The 18,639-nt window shown below is 44.6% G+C and overlaps 1 protein-coding gene across 1 annotated transcript in view; it reads left to right on the top strand.

Annotated features, from left to right (window-relative positions):
- il16 (interleukin 16) overlaps window positions 1-18,639 on the top strand; it is a 121,687-nt gene that overhangs the window by 18,053 nt on the left and 84,995 nt on the right. The window contains exon 5 of the mRNA XM_048562817.2: window positions 2,856-2,988. Within this exon, the coding sequence (XP_048418774.1) occupies window positions 2,856-2,988 (133 nt within the window). The remainder of the gene's footprint in view (window positions 1-2,855; window positions 2,989-18,639) is intronic.

The following is an 18,639-nucleotide window of genomic DNA, read 5'->3' on the forward strand; positions in this document are numbered from 1 at the left end:
ATAAGTGTCAAGGACTCTCCATGTGTAAATAAAGGGTGATTTGGTCACGGGATACCAGTCTCTCATTTCAACATGGATAGATTATTTCCAGTTTGCCACTTTGGGAAGGACTAGGGACACAAGTTCAAGCTATGTAACGATAAGGTAGAGCAGGATGTTGTCAATTCATTACTTGAAAGTAGTGATGGTAATGAGTAAAACACATTCCAGGTCTGGTCTGGTGGCTACGTCTCGACATTCCAGCCATCATGGGAGTGGGGCAGGCTTGAGGGTCCAGCTAAGCAGTCTCTGTTTATCCATTTTCTACGACTGAGTTTCTGGGCAGTTCTTCTCTGATGTACATTGAATTGGCACGAGGTAGCTTCATAGGCAGCTAACTGAATATTCATGAATTTATGCCCTTACCTCCTTGATAACATCCTCCAGAAGCAGCCTCACATTGTAAAAGTGATGTAAAAGTGGAAAGTGCTTTCTAAATCAGAACAGCTACAGTAGTGATCCAATTGTGAGTCACTCGCCCAGACCGTGAGGAACCACAGAACACGCTGGCAGATTTCTTTCTCAGCACAAGATCAGGTCTTTGTTTCATCAAACTTTAACAGCAATTATCCTTTTATATTCTAAAAGGAGCTGAGATTGATGTTCAATGAATGAAGGAAATAATTGAGAGGTAAGAGGGACTGTTTGCTGTAAGATGATATCGGGAGTATGTGACTGATCTAATCAACAGTCTGGTAAACTCCAATATTTCTTCCAAAACATTGCTGACTACTTTGCCTACACAAATATTCTTTCCTATTCTAAGCCAGATATTTTCTACATTAGGCAAACTGCTGAAGGTTCATTAAAGAGGCAGATGGTGGCAATTCTCTTTTAAATGTCTCTTCTCAGGGTCTGACTGATGTAAGTAAATGTGCCTGAATTTCCCATTATGGCTTGTCTGGGAATACCTTTTTTGCAGAGTGTGTGGATTGCTGGGCCGATTCAGTGGTCATGAAGATTTGAATGTAACATGGATGACGGGGCCTTTCATTCCATCATTCATATGGTGTTGACACTGTTCCTGATTAGTATCCAGGAGCTAAGCCAAAACTGGGAAGGAGAACTGTACCACAGACTTGTCAAGCAATAACCTGATAGAGTCATTCTTACAGTGTCATATCTTTTCAACCAATAGCCCAGACTCTTCCATCATATCCCATTGCTAACACAGGCCAATCAAAGGTGGTGGCACAGTGGTATATAGTCAGGAATAAAGTAGCCCAGAGTGACCTCAATATTTACTCTCAACCCCAAAACATCAGGTTAAATCTGGGCAAAGAAACCTCGCGACCTCTATCGGCTGGTGAATCAAGTCCCTGCATGTAGAAGAACTCTTAGAAGAAGTACAGAGGAGTCAAGTCTCTAGGTGGGGAACTGCAGTGTTCAGCATCAAGAGTGGGTCATCGTGGCACTGATGTCAAAACTGGCCAAGCCCTGGAGGACGTATCTCTACACTTCAGTTGGTGATGAGAGAACTAAGATGACATGACCATTTCCTACCTGTCACTGATGCGTCTATCCATGCAAATATTGTTCAGAGGGACCATCACAGTGTATGTGGAAACAAAGCCCCATCTTCCCACTGAAGATGCACACATTGTGTTTTGTGGCATTACTATCGTGCTAAATAAGATAGATCTTGATAAGATCTAACAACTGGGCATCTGTGAGGCACTGAGGGTGTGTCAGAATCAGCAGGATTGTATTCGACCTCAATCCGTAACCTCACGGCTTTCCACATTCTCCACTTGACGATGAACATCAACCGAGGGGAAGTGTAAGCCTGCAAGCCAGGAGAATAATTAAAAATGAGGTGTCAACCTGGTGCAGTTGTATGTAAGAGAGATAATGGGAAATGCAGATGCTGGAGAATCTGAGATATCAAAGTGTGGAGCTGGATGAACACAGCAGGCCAAGCTGCACTTTAGGAGCACAAAAGCTGATATTTCAGGCCTAGACCCTTTCACTTTGTTATCGCAGTTGTATGCAACACAGGATTGCATGCTTGCTAAACAGAATAATTAAAATACTACAGGCAGAGTTAAGTGATTCCACAACCAAACAGTTAAAATCAAAGCCCTGTGATCCTATCACACCCAGCAGTGAATGGTGGTGGACTATTGAATAACCAATAGGGGGAAGAGGTAGTTCTTTTCATCAACCCGCTGTCAGTATAGGGGGACCCTAACTAATGAATGTAAAAGATTGAAGCACTTGCAACCATATTCAGCCATAAATGCTGAATGGATAATTCATCTTGGCTTCTTCCTGAAGTCCCCATCATCACAAATCTTCAACAAACTTACATTGCAGGGTATTAAGAAACAACAAGCACTCTGGATACAACAACATCACTATCATGGGATAGTTGTTGGTATTCTTATGACTAGATTTACTCCCCAAAATGTTCCAGTGGCAAACCTTCTTTAGACTGCAGGGCACTCAGCTTTGTGTTCTCCCATTGCCTTCGCTGCAGAGTACAAAATAACAGCAGTTATCCTTTGTTACTAATGGGGCTGGTTAGCTCAGATGGCTAATGTATGGTTCAGGATGATGCCAACAGCAGGGGTTAATTTCCTGCTCTGACTGAGGTAAACTTGGGACATGTCACTGAGAGTGAAAGCCAATGGCAAACCACCACTGACAAAAACTGCCAAGGAAAGTTGGGTCAGGATGAAATATCAGCAGATGGTGAGCCAAGGACTTGCCTTTTGAGCAGTGCACACATGAAATGGAATCATGTGGTAGTTATTACTTTTGTACAATGTTGTTCTCAGTATTCATTTGAGATTTTTTTACAATATGACATTTAGAGATGGGAGACTCAGTCCAGGAGATAAACTGCTTAAGGCAAATGGATCCTCATTGACTGGACTTTCAATCCAAGAGGCTGAAGTTCTGATTCAATCAACAAAGGGCTTGGTGGATTTGGTTGTTGCAAATAAAGTAAGTTACACAAGTTAATTAAAATTATTACATTGCTGTGAACATGCTCTATCCTGCTGGACAGTTCTAGTGATGCCCTCCTCGGTATAGTCCTCAAATGTCATCATTTTCAGAGCTTGTTTTTCTCATTACCAATCAATACCTATGTGCTCACTCTGTGGCTAATGGTGTGCTGGAAGATGCAGTGTTGTCAAATGTGGGAGAGGTGTATTAACACGTCACAAAATGTGACTCCAGTTTTATCTGTTGTAATTTATGCTTATAGTAAGTTATGAGGAACCTTTTTTCAATATTCTTTGGAAATCCCTATAGACTATATTTATTACTCTCTTATCCTGAATGGTAGTGGCTGCTTGTGATATTACTCTTGGTTATTTTTTATTTCAAACATACGATGTATTATTTGTTCAGACAATGTGGGTGTTACTGGCAGGCCGTTGGCTATTCCCTAGATGTCCTTGGCAAGATTGTGGTGAACTGCCATCTTGAACTGCTGCAGTCCGTGTGGTGTAGGCAGACACATAATGCTGTTGTGAATGGAGTTCCACGATTTTAAGCCAGTGATAATTATTTATATCAAAGTCAGGATGATAAGAGGCTTGGACGGAAACTTGCAGGTGATAGTGTTCCATGCTTCTGCTACCTTTGTCCTTCCTGATGGTGGAGCTCACACATTGAGAAGATGCTGTCGAAGAAGTCTGAATGAGTTACTACAGTTCACCTTCCAGACAGTACACGCTGCTGCCACTGAACATCAATTCAACACACCAGAGACACTTAACTCTTTACAAATCTGTGTTAGCTCTCCCTGGTTCAGGTTAGTCCAAGTTTACTGTCCTTCTGTCCCAATAACAGATTCTAACATTATCCCCATAACAGGCAGTAAACCAATTGGGTCACCTCCTTAAACTTTGGGGTAATATTAGGGACAATTCCTGAAAGGGGTAAATTTTAGAAGATTATGAATAGAATATCTGTTTATAAGATTTTCACCTAATTTTAATATCCTGTTGAGGAAACCATCAGGTCCTATTGATATGCCCTGTCTCTATTCTCATTATTTTCTGCTACCATTTCCTTGTTTCTCGTATTAATTATTATGAACAAACAGCAAATGTTGGTGTTTTCAAGGAAAGGCAGTTTTGCTGTCAATTGTGCAGGAAACCTGATTGCCATGTGTCAGCCTAGCTTGTATAATTGCTGTTACATTTTAAAGGGTTATGAAATTGAAGTGTATTCTGGGAGCTACAAGAAATAATTGTTTGCAGTAAGTGGCACAAATGAAGGCTGGAGTCTGTGGGCATATAGATCAACAAAATATAACTGGTGTCGGAAGCAGTTAGTTGGTCAGGGACCATGTCTGGAGAAACAAACCCATATTTTCTTTCTTTGCTGTATTCCCCAGTGTTCTGTTCTTCTTTTCATACTTGGCCACAGTGAGTCAGCTAGGAGTGATAGCTGTAGGAAGCCCCATGAACTGGAGCTCAAGGCTTCTCAACAGAAACCATTTGCCATGGATGTTTCAAATACTCTGTCTGGTTCATGTCATGACTTAGCTGTAAATTTGGAATTGTCCTTTGTTCTTACCATAGTCTCAGATGTAAGGCCTTCCCTTACTGAAATGCCAAAATATACAGGTCAAAGTGAAACAGTTTTGAATTATCTGATTGGTTCTCACTGCTCCTTCCAGGACTATTTGTTGTGTTTAGCTTTGACCTATAGAACTAAATTTTACAAGGTCCATGCATTCAGCATCCCCTCACCCTGAAGACAGGTCAGTCCCAAACTGATTGATGAAGGCAATGGTGTAGTGGTGATGTCACTGGATAACAGGCATGATGGCCCAAATGGCATCATTTTGGTGGGTAACACTTCTATGACTCTGTGATTGGTACTCCAGAATCCCAGGTTCATGGGGACATGGGTTCGAATCCCATCATACAGATGGTAGGACGTGAATTCAATAAAAAGTTTCTCTAAGGTGACCATGTAACCACTGTTGATTGTCATTAAAACCCATCAGGCTCACTAATGTCCTTTGGGCAAGGAAATCTGCTGATCTAACCAGGTTTGGCTTACATGTGACTCCAGGCCCACAGCAATGTGGTTGACTCTTAGCTGCCCTCTGGGTAAATAGGGTCAGGCAATAACTGCAGATCTAGCCAACACATAACAGTTTAAAAAAAGGCCACCCTGCAGTCATGCCATCCCTGCCAGCCTGAACAAGGTAAATGACTTCAGCCCCCTCACCTGCACAGACATCCAGCTTCTAGAAAACTGTTGGCAGAGCCTGCAGTGTCAGAACTCAGTAGTGGGCAATGTTGGGATTTGTCAGGAAATCCCAGGATGATGGAGATGGCCACTAGAGAGAGGAATGTCCAGGGTTTTGGACAGGAACACATCAAGGAGCTAAGGGAAAGAGGCAAAGGAATTGCTTGGTTAGGCTTTGAACATCAACTTGGGTGCCACAAAGAAGTGTAACATCAGTAATATCTTGTGGGGGGTAGGAGTATGGGATTCTGCCAACGCCTAAGTTATATTCAGAACTTAGGCAGCTGGGTGTTAAATTAACAAGCAGGATGAAAGAGCAGTAATCTTTGGGTAATTCCTTGCACCATGTGAATGTAGAGTGTAGAATTTAATGAGTATAGAATTAGGAGGATTAAGATGAATATTAGCTGGAAAATGGTGCAAGAAGGAGAGCTATAATTTCCTGGGGACAATTCTGGGGGTTGATGGGACATGTCAAGCCAGATGGATTGGATCTATACAGAGTTGGGACTGCTATATTATTACACAGATCTCAGAAAGGCATTATACCTTCAAGCGAACTAGATGTTATTGTGACATGTGATGCTTCAGTACAAAAGGTCTCCACCTTACTCTCTCTGTACATTCAGTTAATACTTAGTCTGCTAACAGTTTGTTAACCAGTCAACTATATACACAATGGAACTGTAAACTAGGTAAGCGTATAACCCAAAGTCAATAAATATGGAGCTGGAAAAGCACAGCAGGTCAGACAGCATCTGAGGAGGAGGGAAGTCAACGTTTTGGGTCAAAACCCTTCGTGAGGACTGGGGAGGGGAAGGGGAGCCCAGAAGTAAATAGATTATGAGATTGGTTGGGGGTGGGGGATAAGGGTATGTGGGATGGTGATAGTTGGATGCAAGTGAGGGGTTACTGTGGTTGGTCAGGGAGAAGGGTGGAGTGGATAGGTGAGTAGGAAGGACAGGTTGAGGATGGAGAAATTTTGAAGCCAGTGAAGTCAGGCCATTGGGCAGTAAGATCCCATGGCAAAACATCTAGTGTTGCTCTTCCCGTTTACGTTTGGCCTCACTTTGACAGTGAAGGCTAGGGTTTGAGTCCCACCTGCACCAGAGGTGTACCATAATATATCTGAACAGGAACTAGTGAGGGAAAATTAACCATAAAAAGTAATTTTCCAAGAAGGACCTTTTTCTGTGGTGTAGATTTTCATGACTCTAACACATCTGCATGGGCTGATTAATTATATATATAAAACCCAGACTCAAACTATATATTAAACCTGAATCATACATAGTTAATTGTTTATAAGATTCCAGATATCTGAATCAGTACAAAACTGACTCTTTGTGATGTATATTACTTGGTCTAATGTACAGAAAACCACAAAATACATTAGAGCCAATTTTATATTTGGGCGATTCTCCCAAAGAATTATACTGAAGCCAGAAAGAATCCACTTCGATATGGATTTAATAAAATCCATTTACTCAAATCCCATTTCCCAAACTTTTCTTGTGCTGTTTCTGGCTTTTTAAATAATTATCCAGCATCTTTGAATTGATGCTCCTTTGCGTGCTCCTGTGTTTGATCACTTATATTGGTTCCTGGTTAAGCAACATTTTAATTTAAAATTTTTATCCATCTTTTAAATCTCTCCATGACCCCGCCTCTCCCAATCTCTATTATCAACTCCAGCCCCCAATTTTGTATTTGCTGTGGGTTCTACTGGTCCTCATAAGTTAAAAATAATCAGGCTTTTACACTCAAAAGTTTCAAGTCATTTCTTACAAGTCTGATGGATGGATAGATCACTGTCCAGCTACATTGCAGCAGTAACTCTTGCGCCTGGACAATTATTCTCATAAGTATTAGTTCCTAAGTCTTTACAAATAACAGATTATCACAGGACTCCCTAATTTGAGTCACCGGAGCACCTTCAGTTTTAAGCACCCTGCCTTTAGTGCAGACATTCCAAGCTCTGAATGTCCTTTTTAAACCTCTCAGTCTCAATACCTCACCAAAAAGCACCAATTTAAACCAAACTTGGCCAGACCTAGTAACTGCTTTGGTGGTTCAGTGCCAAATTTTATTCTGTAACTTTTCAGGATGTTTTATATGTTAAGAGCACTTGATAAACATCAGTTGTTGTTGCTTTAAAGTCATTTGTGGGAAAGGACTCTGCTTGAAAGACCTGGGCTGTGGAAAATCATCCCACTTTCTTCAATTAGTGATCATTTTCAATCCATGCCTTGTTTGTAACTCACAAACAAGTGAAAACAGTCTTTCACTGTTTAGTCTGTCAAAGCTTTTTATAATTTTGAAATGTTTATTAGTTCCCCTCTGGCTCAATGAGAACACGTCCAACTCATTAAGCCTTTCGGATGCCAACGGAGTCAACAAAATCTCAACGCCAACAACGACAGCCAGATTTTACTCAGCTGCTGCTGCTGATTGTGTTCCTTCAAGCCCAAAATGTCAAGTGTAGAAGAGGATAGCTACCTTTCTAGTCTAATTATATTAATGAAATAATACAAAGCTTAATGCATTATTACAATTACTTACAGGTTTGTGAACACAATTTGTGTAACAATAGAAACAACTGAGAGCACATGAGCCTCAGAGTCTGTCTCCTTTCAGTAAAAATGAAAGAACTGCGGATGCTGAGGAAGGGTCACCAAACCCAAAAGGTTAACTCTGTTTTTTCCTTCACAGATACTGCCAGACTTGCTGAGCTTTTCCAGCAGCTTTGTTTCTGTCTCCTTAAACTTCTTTACTCTGACTGACCCTTACAGAACTTTACGGACCCACACACAACACACTGCTTCAAACCTGGTTCCTCACTGCCTGGCAAAAGGATCAGTGTGGAGCCCATTCACCATCTTGGTGGGGTTCGAGATAGTATTTGTGGGGTCTCATTTTTCATTCACTCAGGAGGTGGGTATAGCTGACTGGCCAGCATTTATTGCTCATCCCTAATTGCCTTGTGAAAAACTGCAGTCCATGTGCTGTGAGTTGACCCACATTGCTGTTAGAGAGGGAATGCCAGGATTTTGTCAAATGGCACAGAAGGAACGATGATATATTTCCAAGTCAGCGTGGCAAGTGGCTTGGAGGGGAAACTGCAGGTGCTGGTATTCCTATGTATCTGTTGTCCTTGTTCTTCTAGATGGAAGTGGTAATGATGCTGTCTGAGGAGCCTTAGTGAATTTCAGAGTGCATCTTGTAGGTAGAACACATTAGTGCTCCTAGCCATTGGTGGTGAATGGAGTGAATGTTTCTGGGTGTGGTAACAATCAAAGCAGATAATAAAATGTGAGGCTGGATGAACACAGCAGGCCAAGCAGCATCTCAGGAGCACAAAAGCTGACGTTTCGGGCCTAGACCCTTCATCAGAGAGGGGGATGGGGAGAGGGAACTGGAATAAATAGGGAGAGAGGGGGAGGTGGACCGAAGATGGAGAGAAAAGAAGATAGGTGGAGAGAGTATAGGTGGGGAGGTAGGGAGGGGATAGGTCAGTCCAGGGAAGACGGACAGGTCAAGGAGGTGGGATGAGGTTAGTAGATAGATGGGGGTGCGGCTTGGGGTGGGAGGAAGGGATGGGTGAGAGGAAGAACCGGTTAGGGAGGCAGAGACAGGTTGGACTGGTTTTGGGATGCAGTGTGTTGGGGGGAAGAGCTGGGCTGGTTGTGTGGTGCAGTGGGGGGAGGGGACGAACTGGGCTGGTTTAGGGATGCAGTTGGGGAAGGGGAGATTTTGAAACTGGTGAAGTCCACATTGATACCATTAGGCTGCAGGGTTCCCAGGCGGAATATGAGTTGCTGTTCCTGCAGCCTTCGGGTGGCATCATTGTGGCAGTGCAGGAGGCCCATGATGGACATGTCATCTAGAGAATGGGAGGGGGAGTGGAAATGGTTTGCGACTGGGAGGTGCAGTTGTTTGTTGCGAACTGAGCAGAGGTGTTCTGCAAAGCGGTCTCCAAGCCTCCGCTTGGTTTCCCCAATGTAGAGGAAGCCACACCGGGTACAGTGGATGCAGTATACCACATTGGCAGATGTGCAGGTGAACCTCTGCTTAATGTGGAATGTCATCTTGGGGCCTGGGATGGGGGTGAGGGAGGAGGTGTGGGGGCAAGTGTAGCATTTCCTGCGGTTGCAGGGGAAGGTGCCGGGTGTGGTGTGGTTGGAGGGCAGTGTGGAGCGAACAAGGGAGTCACGGAGAGAGTGGTCTCTCCGGAAAGCAGACAGGGGTGGGGATGGAAAAATGTCTTGGGTGGTGGGGTCGGATTGTAAATGGCGAAAGTGTCGGAGGATGATGCGTTGTATCCGGAGGTTGGTAGGGTGGTGTGTGAGAACGAGGGGGATCCTCTTAGGGCGGTTGTGGCGGGGGCGGGGTGTGAGGGATGTGTTGCGGGAAATATGGGAGACGCGGTCAAGGGCGTTCTCGATCACTGTGGGGGGAAAGTTGCGGTCCTTAAAGAACTTGGACATCTGGGATGTGCGGGACTGGAATGTCTTATCGTGGGAGCAGATGCGGCGGAGGCGGAGGAATTGGGAAAAGGGGATGGAATTTTTGCAGGAGGGTGGGGTGGGAGGAGGTGTATTCTAGGTAGCTGTGGGAGTCAGTGGGCTTGAAATGGACATCAGTTACAAGCTGGTTGCCTGAGATGGAGACTGAGAGGTCCAGGAAGGTGAGGGATGTGCTGGAGATGGCCCAGGTGAACTGAAGGTTGGGGTGGAAGGTGTTGGTGAAGTGGATGAACTGTTCGAGCTCCTCTGGGGAGGAAGAGGCGGCGCCGATACAGTCATCAATGTACCGGAGGAAGAGGTGGGGTTTGGGACCTGTGTAGGTGCGGAAGAGGGACTGTTCCACGTAACCTACAAAGAGGCAGGCATAGCTGGGGCCCATGCGGGTGCCCATGGCCACCCCCTTAGCGTGTAGGAAGTGGGAGGAGTCAAAAGAGAAGTTGTTGAGGGTGAGGACGAGTTCAGCTAGGCGGATGAGAGTGTCGGTGGAGGGGGACTGGTCGGGCCTGCGGGACAGGAAGAAGCGGAGGGCCTTGAGGCCATCTGCATGCGGAATGCAGGTGTATAGGGTCTGGACGTCCATGGTGAATATGACGTATTGGGGGCCAGTGAATTGGAAGTCCTGGAGGAGGTGGAGGGCGTGGGTGGTGTCACGGACGTAGGTGGGGAGTTCCTGGACCAAAGGGGAGAAAATGGAGAAAAGGGAGGAAATGGAGCTATGTCTGCCTCTTTGTAGGTTACGTGGAACAGTCCCTCTTCTGCACCTACACAGGCCCCAAACCCCACCTCTTTCTCCGGTACATTGATGACTGTATCGGCGCCGCCTCTTCCTCCCCAGAGGAGCTCGAACAGTTCATTCACTTCACCAACACCTTCCACCCCAACCTTCAGTTCACCTGGGCCATCTCCTGCACATCCCTCACCTTCCTGGACCTCTCAGTCTCCATCTCAGGCAACCAGCTTGTAACTGATGTCCATTTCAAGCCCACCGACTCCCACAGCTACCTAGAATACACCTCCTCCCACCAACCCTCCTGCAAAAATTCCATCCCCTATTTCCAATTCCTCCGCCTCCGCCGCATCTGCTCCCACGATAAGACATTCCACTCCAGCACATCCCAGATGTCCAAGTTCTTTAAGGACTGCAACTTTCCCCCCACAGTGATCGAGAACGCCCTTGACCGCGTCTCCCGTATTTCCCGCATCGCATCCCTCACACCCCTCCCCCGCCACAACCGCCCTAAGAGGATCCCCCTCGTTCTCACACACCACCCCACCAACCTCCGGATACAACACATCATCCTCCGACACTTTCGCCATTTACAATCCGACCCCACCACCCAAGACATTTTTCCATCCCCACCCCTGTCTGCTTTCCGGAGAGACCACTCTCTCCGTGACTCCCTTGTTCGCTCCACACTGCCCTCCAACCCCACCACACCCGGCACCTTCCCCTGCAACTGCAGGAAATGCTACACTTGCCCCCACACCTCCTCCCTCACCCCCATCCCAGGCCCCAAGATGACATTCCACATTAAGCAGAGGTTCACCTGCACATCTGCCAATGTGGTATACTGCATCCACTGTACCCGGTGCGGCTTCCTCTACATTGGGGAAACCAAGCGGAGGCTTGGAGACTGCTTTGCAGAACACCTCCGCTCAGTTCGCAACAAACAACTGCACCTCCCAGTCGCAAACCATTTCCACTCCCCCTCCCATTCTCTTGATGACATGTCCATCATGGGCCTCCTGCACTGCCACAATGATGCCACCCGAAGGCTGCAGGAACAGCAACTCATATTCCGCCTGGGAACCCTGCAGCCTAATGGTATCAATGTGGACTTCACCAGTTTCAAAATCTCCCCTTCCCCAACTGCATCCCTAAACCAGCCCAGTTCGTCCCCTCCCCCCACTGCACCACACAACCAGCCCAGCTCTTCCCCCCGACACACTGCATCCCAAAACCAGTCCAACCTGTCTCTGCCTCCCTAACCGGTTCTTCCTCTCACCCATCCCTTCCCTCCACCCCAAGCCGCATCCCCATCTACCTACTAACCTCATCCCACCTCCTTGACCTGTCCGTCTTCCCTGGACTGACCTATCCCCTCCCTACCTCCCCACCTATACTCTCTCCACCTATCTTCTTTACTCTCCATCTTCGGTCCGCCTCCCCCTCTCTCCCTATTTATTCCAGTTCCCTCTCCCCATCCCCCTCTCTGATGAAGGGTCTAGGCCCGAAACGTCAGCTTTTGTGCTCCTGAGATGCTGCTTGGCCTGCTGTGTTCATCCAGCCTCACATTTTATAATCTTGGAATTCTCCAGCATCTGCAGTTCCCATTATCTCTGATACAATCAAAGCAGGCTGCTTTGACTTGTATGGTGTCAGTGTTATTGGAGCTGCACCCAAATAGGCGAGTAGAATGTTAATACAGTGTGGAGCTGGAGGAACACAGCAGGTCAGGCAGCATCAGAAGAGCAGGAAAGTTGACATTTTGGGTTTACACTCTTCATTAGTAAACCCGAAACGTCAACATTACTGCTCCTCTGATGCTACCTGACCTGCTGTGTTCCTCCAGCTCCACACTGCGCTGTCTCTCACTCCAGAATTTGCAGCTCTTGCTTTCTCCAGGCGAGTGGGGAGTAGTAAACCATACTCCTGACCTGTACCTTGTAAATGGTAGACAGGCTTTTGGGAGCCAGGAGGGAGGTTATTGTTGCAGGATTCCTAACCTCTGACCTGTTGTTATAGACGCTGCATTAATATGGCTAGTTCAGTTTGGTTTCTGGTCAATGGTAGCCTCCAAGATGTTGATTGTGGAGGACTCACTGTTATAATGCCTCTGAATGTCAAGTCACTGAAGGATAGAGAGATGGCTAGACTCTCAAGTCTTTATTAACCCATTATGTATTTCGCTCATCCCAATTATATACATTACATCTCCTCACAAGGAATTGCTCATTCTCCAGTTTGCCGTCACACAATCACAACAATATGAGTGTCAGCCTCCCATGTTCATTCTTGGGAGTTAATCCTTTACTCTACAGCTATGGTGACTGCTATCCTTCAGCATTTCAACACTGGGATCTGTGTTCATTGATTTTAAGGTGATGCTCCTGTCACTAGCTTGGAACCAGCAGTGCCAGGTGGGTACAGTGACCACTGCTGGAAGTATAGGTAGATCAGACAAAGACCAGCCCAGGGTTAAGATAGGCCCAGAGTCAATCTGGCAGACACCAGTGAGAGGGATGGAGCTGGGGAGGGACTGTTCTATGGAAAGATGACCTTCGTAGAACTGGGTGGAATAGCCACTAGGGCCTGGAAAAGAAGCCCCATCCTCCCTGACTCTAGGGGCTTCCCACCTGATATGGATCTCCCTGTCCCCCTATAAAATATTGGAAGAGACAGGATGAGACTCTCAAGTAACCATTGATTGGTCATATAAAGGCTTCAATGGCCTCAGAAACGCAATTCTCCACAATCTTTCTCAAAATTTGGGCCAGGTAATGGTTGGTGAATAGTTAACAGTTGGGCTTCCAATGTTATTTGTAAGCACAATCACTCATTTCTAAAGCCTCTGACTGGCAGCATTAATGTCTGTGCCTCAGACAGGGACATTTTCAGTTGTCTAGTCCCTAGCTCTGGAATGTTCCTCCTTGAAGCTTTCCTTCTCTCCATGTACTCCCTTCCTTTCAGACCCATGGGAAAACTCCCATTTTCTGTTTGAAATTTCCGATGTGAAATGTGAAATGGGGTCACTCTGCTATGAGGGGTATGGTGCCATGTAAATGCAAGTTGGTGCTGTAGGACATGATGAATGGTGAAAATGGATGTGAAACACTCATTTTGCAATCTTTGTGTTTCTTCCAAGGTGATCTGTTAGCCTTACTTATGGTGTTAGTTATTTGTAACTGTCCTTGCTCAGAATGGAAGTGTCTTCTGTCGTGGCTGAAGTAATTTCCTCTGGTTGACACTTTGCCTTTATCATTTCTCATCTAAACCTGGACACACTATATCCTGGTTTCCTGAACTCAGCTCACCCTTTCTAGTGTTTTACTGACATGAAAACATAGGTAGCCTCTTGAGCCAGTTCTACCATGCAAATCACTGATGAGGTTGTAGCCTCAAATTCGCATTCCCACCTGCTCCCATAACCTTTTACCCCCTTACTTAACAAGGACTCATCCACCTCTGTTGAAAAAAAAATCAAAGCTCTGCTTCTACCATCTTTTGAAGAAGGCATTTTCAAGGACTCACAACGCACAGAACAATTGTTGCCTCTTCTCTGTTTTAAGTGAGCAACCCTTGAAATAGTGATCCCTGGTTCTAGGTTTTCCCCTAAGAGGAAACATCCTCTCCACATCTCAGAATAGTGTATGTTTCAATCAAATCTTGTGTCACTTTTGTGAATTCCAGCAAATACAAGTGTAGACGAATCAACTTTTCCTCCACAGGCAACACATTCATTCCAGGTACTGTCTGGTATATCTTCCCTGAACTAGTTCCATTACAAATGCAGCCTTCTTTAAAGTAGGTGACCAATACCGTGTGCAGTACTCCAGATGTGGTCTCATCAGTGCCTCATCATAACTGAAGCTTAACATCTTAACTTTTCTGTTTAATTTCTTTCTCGATAAAATATAGCATTCTATTAGCCTTCTTTATTACTCCCGTACATGAGCTCTAAAAATTTCCGTGAATCATGCAGCAGAACACCTAGAACACTCTTTTTTAAAAAAAATTCACTCATGGGAGGTGGGGCATTACCTGTCCCTTGTTGCCCTTGAGAAGGCAGTGGTGAGCCACTGCAGTCCTTGAGTCAGTATGTTGACCCACAATGCCCTTAGGGTGGAAATTCCAAGAATTTGACCTACTGACAGTGAATGAAGGACCCAGAAATAGGAATTGCTGGCAGCATCTGTAGATAGAAAGTAGAAGTAACATTTCAAGTCCAGTGACATTTCTTCAGCATCTACAGATTCTGCCAGACTTGCTGAGCTTTTTCAACAATTTCTGTTTTTGGTTCTGATTTTCAGCATCTGTAGTCCTTTGGTTTTTTTTATTTAGTGAAGGAACGATGGTATATATCCAAGTCAGGATGGTGAGTGGCTTGTAGGGAAACTTGCAGGTAGTGATGTTCCCATGAATCTGCTGCCCTTGTCCTTCTAGATGGAAGTGGTTGTGGGTTTGGAATGTGCTGTCTGAGGATCTTTAGTGAATTTCTGCAGTACACCTTGCAGATAGTACACAATGCTGCTACTGGGTGCTGGTGGACGGAGGAGTGGATGCTTGTAGGTGTGGTGTCAGTCAAACAGGCTGCTTTGCCCTGGATGGCATCAAATTTCTTGAGTGTTATTGGAGCAAGTGGGGAGTATTCCATCATGCTTCTGACTGTTGCCTGTGTTTATGTAATGAGTCCAGTTGAGTTTCTGGTAAATAGTAACCCCAAGGATGTTGATAGTGAGGGATTCAGTGATGGTAACACCTTTGAATGTCAAGGGGGTCACTTACTGGAGATGGTCATTACCCGGCATTTGTGTGGCTTGAATGTTACTTGCCACTTGTCAGCTCAAGCCTGGATATTGTCCAGATCTTGTTGCATTTGAACATGGGCTGTTTCAGTATCTGAGGAGATGTGAATTATACTAAACATTGTGCAATCATTAGTGAATATCCCCACATCTGACTTTATGATGGAGGGAAGGTCATTGATGAAGCAACCGAAGATGGTTGGGCTTAGGACAGTACCCTGAGGAACTCCTGCAGAGATGTCCTAGAGCTGAGATGACTGACCTCCAACAATTATCTTCCTATGTGACAGGTACGACTCAAACATCGCAGTGTTTGCATTGATTTGCATTGAACTCAATTTTGCTAGGGGTCTTGATGCTACATTCCATCGAATGTGATATCAAGGGCTGTCACTGTCACCTCACCTCTGGGATTCAGCTCTTTTGTCCATGTTTGAACCAGGGCTGTAATGAGGTCAGGAGCTGAGTGGCCTGGTGGAACCCAAACTGGGTGTCACTGAGCAGGTTATTGCTGAGTAGGTGCTGCTTGACAGCACTGTTAGTGACACCTTCCATCACTTTATTGATGGTCGAGAGGAGACTGATGGGGCAGTAATCGGTCGGATTGGATTTGTCCTGCTTTTTGTGTGCAGGGCATACATGGGCAATTTTCCACATTGTCAGGTAGATGCCAGTGTGTTAACTATATTGGAAGAGCTTGGCCAGGGAAACGGCACATCCCGGACAATAAGTCCTCAGTACTATTGCTGAATGTTGTCAGGGCCTGTAGCCCTTGTAATGTATAGTGCCTTTGACTGTTTCTTGATATCAATTTGAGTGAATCGAATTGGTTGAAGACTGGTATCTGTAATGCTGTGGACCACTGGAGGAGGCCGAAATGGATCATCCATTCAGCACTTCTGGCTGAAGATTGCTGTGAATGCTTCAACCTTATCTTTTGCACCGATGTGCTGGGGTCTTTCACAATTGAGAAGGAGGTCTCTCCTCCGGTGAGTTGTTTAATCACAAACAGATATGGCAGGACTGCAGAGCTTAGGTCTGAACTGTTGGTTGTCGGGTGGCGTAGCTTTGTCTATCACTTGCTGTTTTTGCTGTTTGGCTTGCAAGTAGTCCTGTTTGATGGCCTCAACAAGTTAGCACTTCATTTTTAGATCTGCTTATTCTTGGTTTTAGGTTTGCAATCCCATATTTTCCAGTCGTTCTCAGTTTAGGTAAATAGTCTGCTGTTTTACTCTTTCTGCCAAAATGGACTATTTCCCAGTGATGTGAGATGAACAGGTCAGGGTAAGATATTCTAGATGATCCATTTATATTGTGCACTCTTCCTTCAAATTTATGTTCCTTCAGCTTCATTTCATTCTCCTTTCTTTACGAGTTCAATTATTTTATGCACTGTCCTCTGAGAGAAATAAAAAGAGTTCAAACTTCCATCTGACTTTTGATTGCTGTTTTTCAAATTCTCTATTTGGTTAATTTAATAGTAAGTTCACTTTGTTACAAATCCCTTAATGGCTGCAGTGAGATAAACAAATCTGTTTAAATTAGGCACAATTCTGTTCAAGTTATTCAAGGCATGGAATGGAATCAATGCAAGCGGTGCTAAACTGCTGGACATCAAGGGATTGAGGACAGTTTGTGTGGGGATTGAGAAGAGTTTCCCCACTATTTGTGAGGCACCTCTGCTCACGGAGAGACGTGTGGTTTCATCATGCAAAGTCTTCAACTGTGGGAAATAAGGCTGGATTTAACTTTGTTAATGTTTGCAACTATCATGGGTTTCACTTGGCAGCCATGCTAACTTAGCATAATCTAAATTAAGTTCCCTCCATCTGTACAGCTCCCTTTTTGGCTTAAAATGAAAGTTAACCATAGTCTTCCCCACATATAACAAACACTCTTGTGCCTAACTCACATTGTACAAATGGATGTTTGAGCTGTGTGAGGGCAATGAATTAAACATTGGCAGAGATCAATTTGTGAGTTAGTTTTGCAACTCTGCTTTATTCAACCTTCATATTTCTGTTATTGATCCTAATTTTATTCTGAGGAAGTATCATACCAGACTTGAGACATTAATTCTGTGCTTTTACCATGGTGGTCATTGCTTGGGCCTCAACTCTTTACAATCTTCATAAATGAATTGATGACGGGATTGAAGGTGTAGTATCTGAGTTTATTCATGACACCAAGATAGGTAGGAAAGTGAGATATGAAGAGGATATAAGAAGGTTACAAAGGGATACAGACAACACAGTGGAGGTGGAGGAACACAGCAGGTCAGGCAGCATCAGAGGACTCGGAATGTTAATGTTGCAGGTCGGGACCTTTCTTAGAATCCTTTTCTGAAGACGGGTCCTGACTCAAAATGTCAGCTTTCCTGCTCCTCTGATGCTGCCTGACCTGCTGTGGTCTTCCAGCTCCACACTGTGCTGTCTCTGACTCCAGCATCTGTGGTTCTTGCTATCTCTACAAAAGGATTACAGGTTAAGTGAGTGGGTAAAGATCTGGCAAATGGAGTACAGTGTGGGAAAATGTGAAATTGTCCAGGTTGGCTGAAAGAATAATAAAGAAGCATATCATCTAAATGGTGAGAGTTTACAGAGCTCAGGGCAGCAGAGAGACCTGGGTGCCCTAGTGTACGAATCATAGGAAGTTAGCTTGCAGGTACAGCAAGTAATCATTGACAGAATGAAATTGATACAAGAATAAGCAGGTTATGTTTGAGTTATACAGGGCATTGTTGAGATTGTTTTGGAGTATTGTATACAAAAATGCTCAATGTACTTACAGAAAAAATGTTAATGCATTGAAAGCAGTTCAAGAAGGTTTACTAAACTAAATGAGTGGATTGCCTTATAAGGAAAGACTAAACAGGCTAGGCCTGTATCCTCTGGAATTTGGAGGTAACTTAGTTGAAACATGGAAGATCCTGAGGGAACTTGACAGCGTGGCTATTGAAGGATGTTTTATCTTGTGGTGGAATACAGAATTTGGGATCTTAGTTGATAAATAAGGGGTAACCCATTTAAAACAAAAGATTTTTTTTCCCTCAGAAGGTTCATAGTCTTTGGAATTCCTTTCCACAAAAAGTAGTGAATGCAGAATCTTTAAATATTTTTATGACAGAAGCAGATAGATTCTTGATTACCAAGAGGATGAGAGATTATCGGGACTATCCAGGGATGTAGAGTTAATGTTAAAATCAGATCAGCCATGATGTAATTGAATGGTGGAGCAAGGTTGACGGGCCGAGCGGCTTACTCTTATTTTCATTTTTGGACATAAAGACAAGGAATAAAAGTAAAATGAAACGAGCAAAGAAAAAAAC

The sequence above is a fragment of the Stegostoma tigrinum genome, chromosome 33, assembly GCF_030684315.1.
Source record: "Stegostoma tigrinum isolate sSteTig4 chromosome 33, sSteTig4.hap1, whole genome shotgun sequence".
In the NCBI taxonomy this organism is placed as follows: Eukaryota; Metazoa; Chordata; class Chondrichthyes; order Orectolobiformes; family Stegostomatidae; genus Stegostoma; species Stegostoma tigrinum.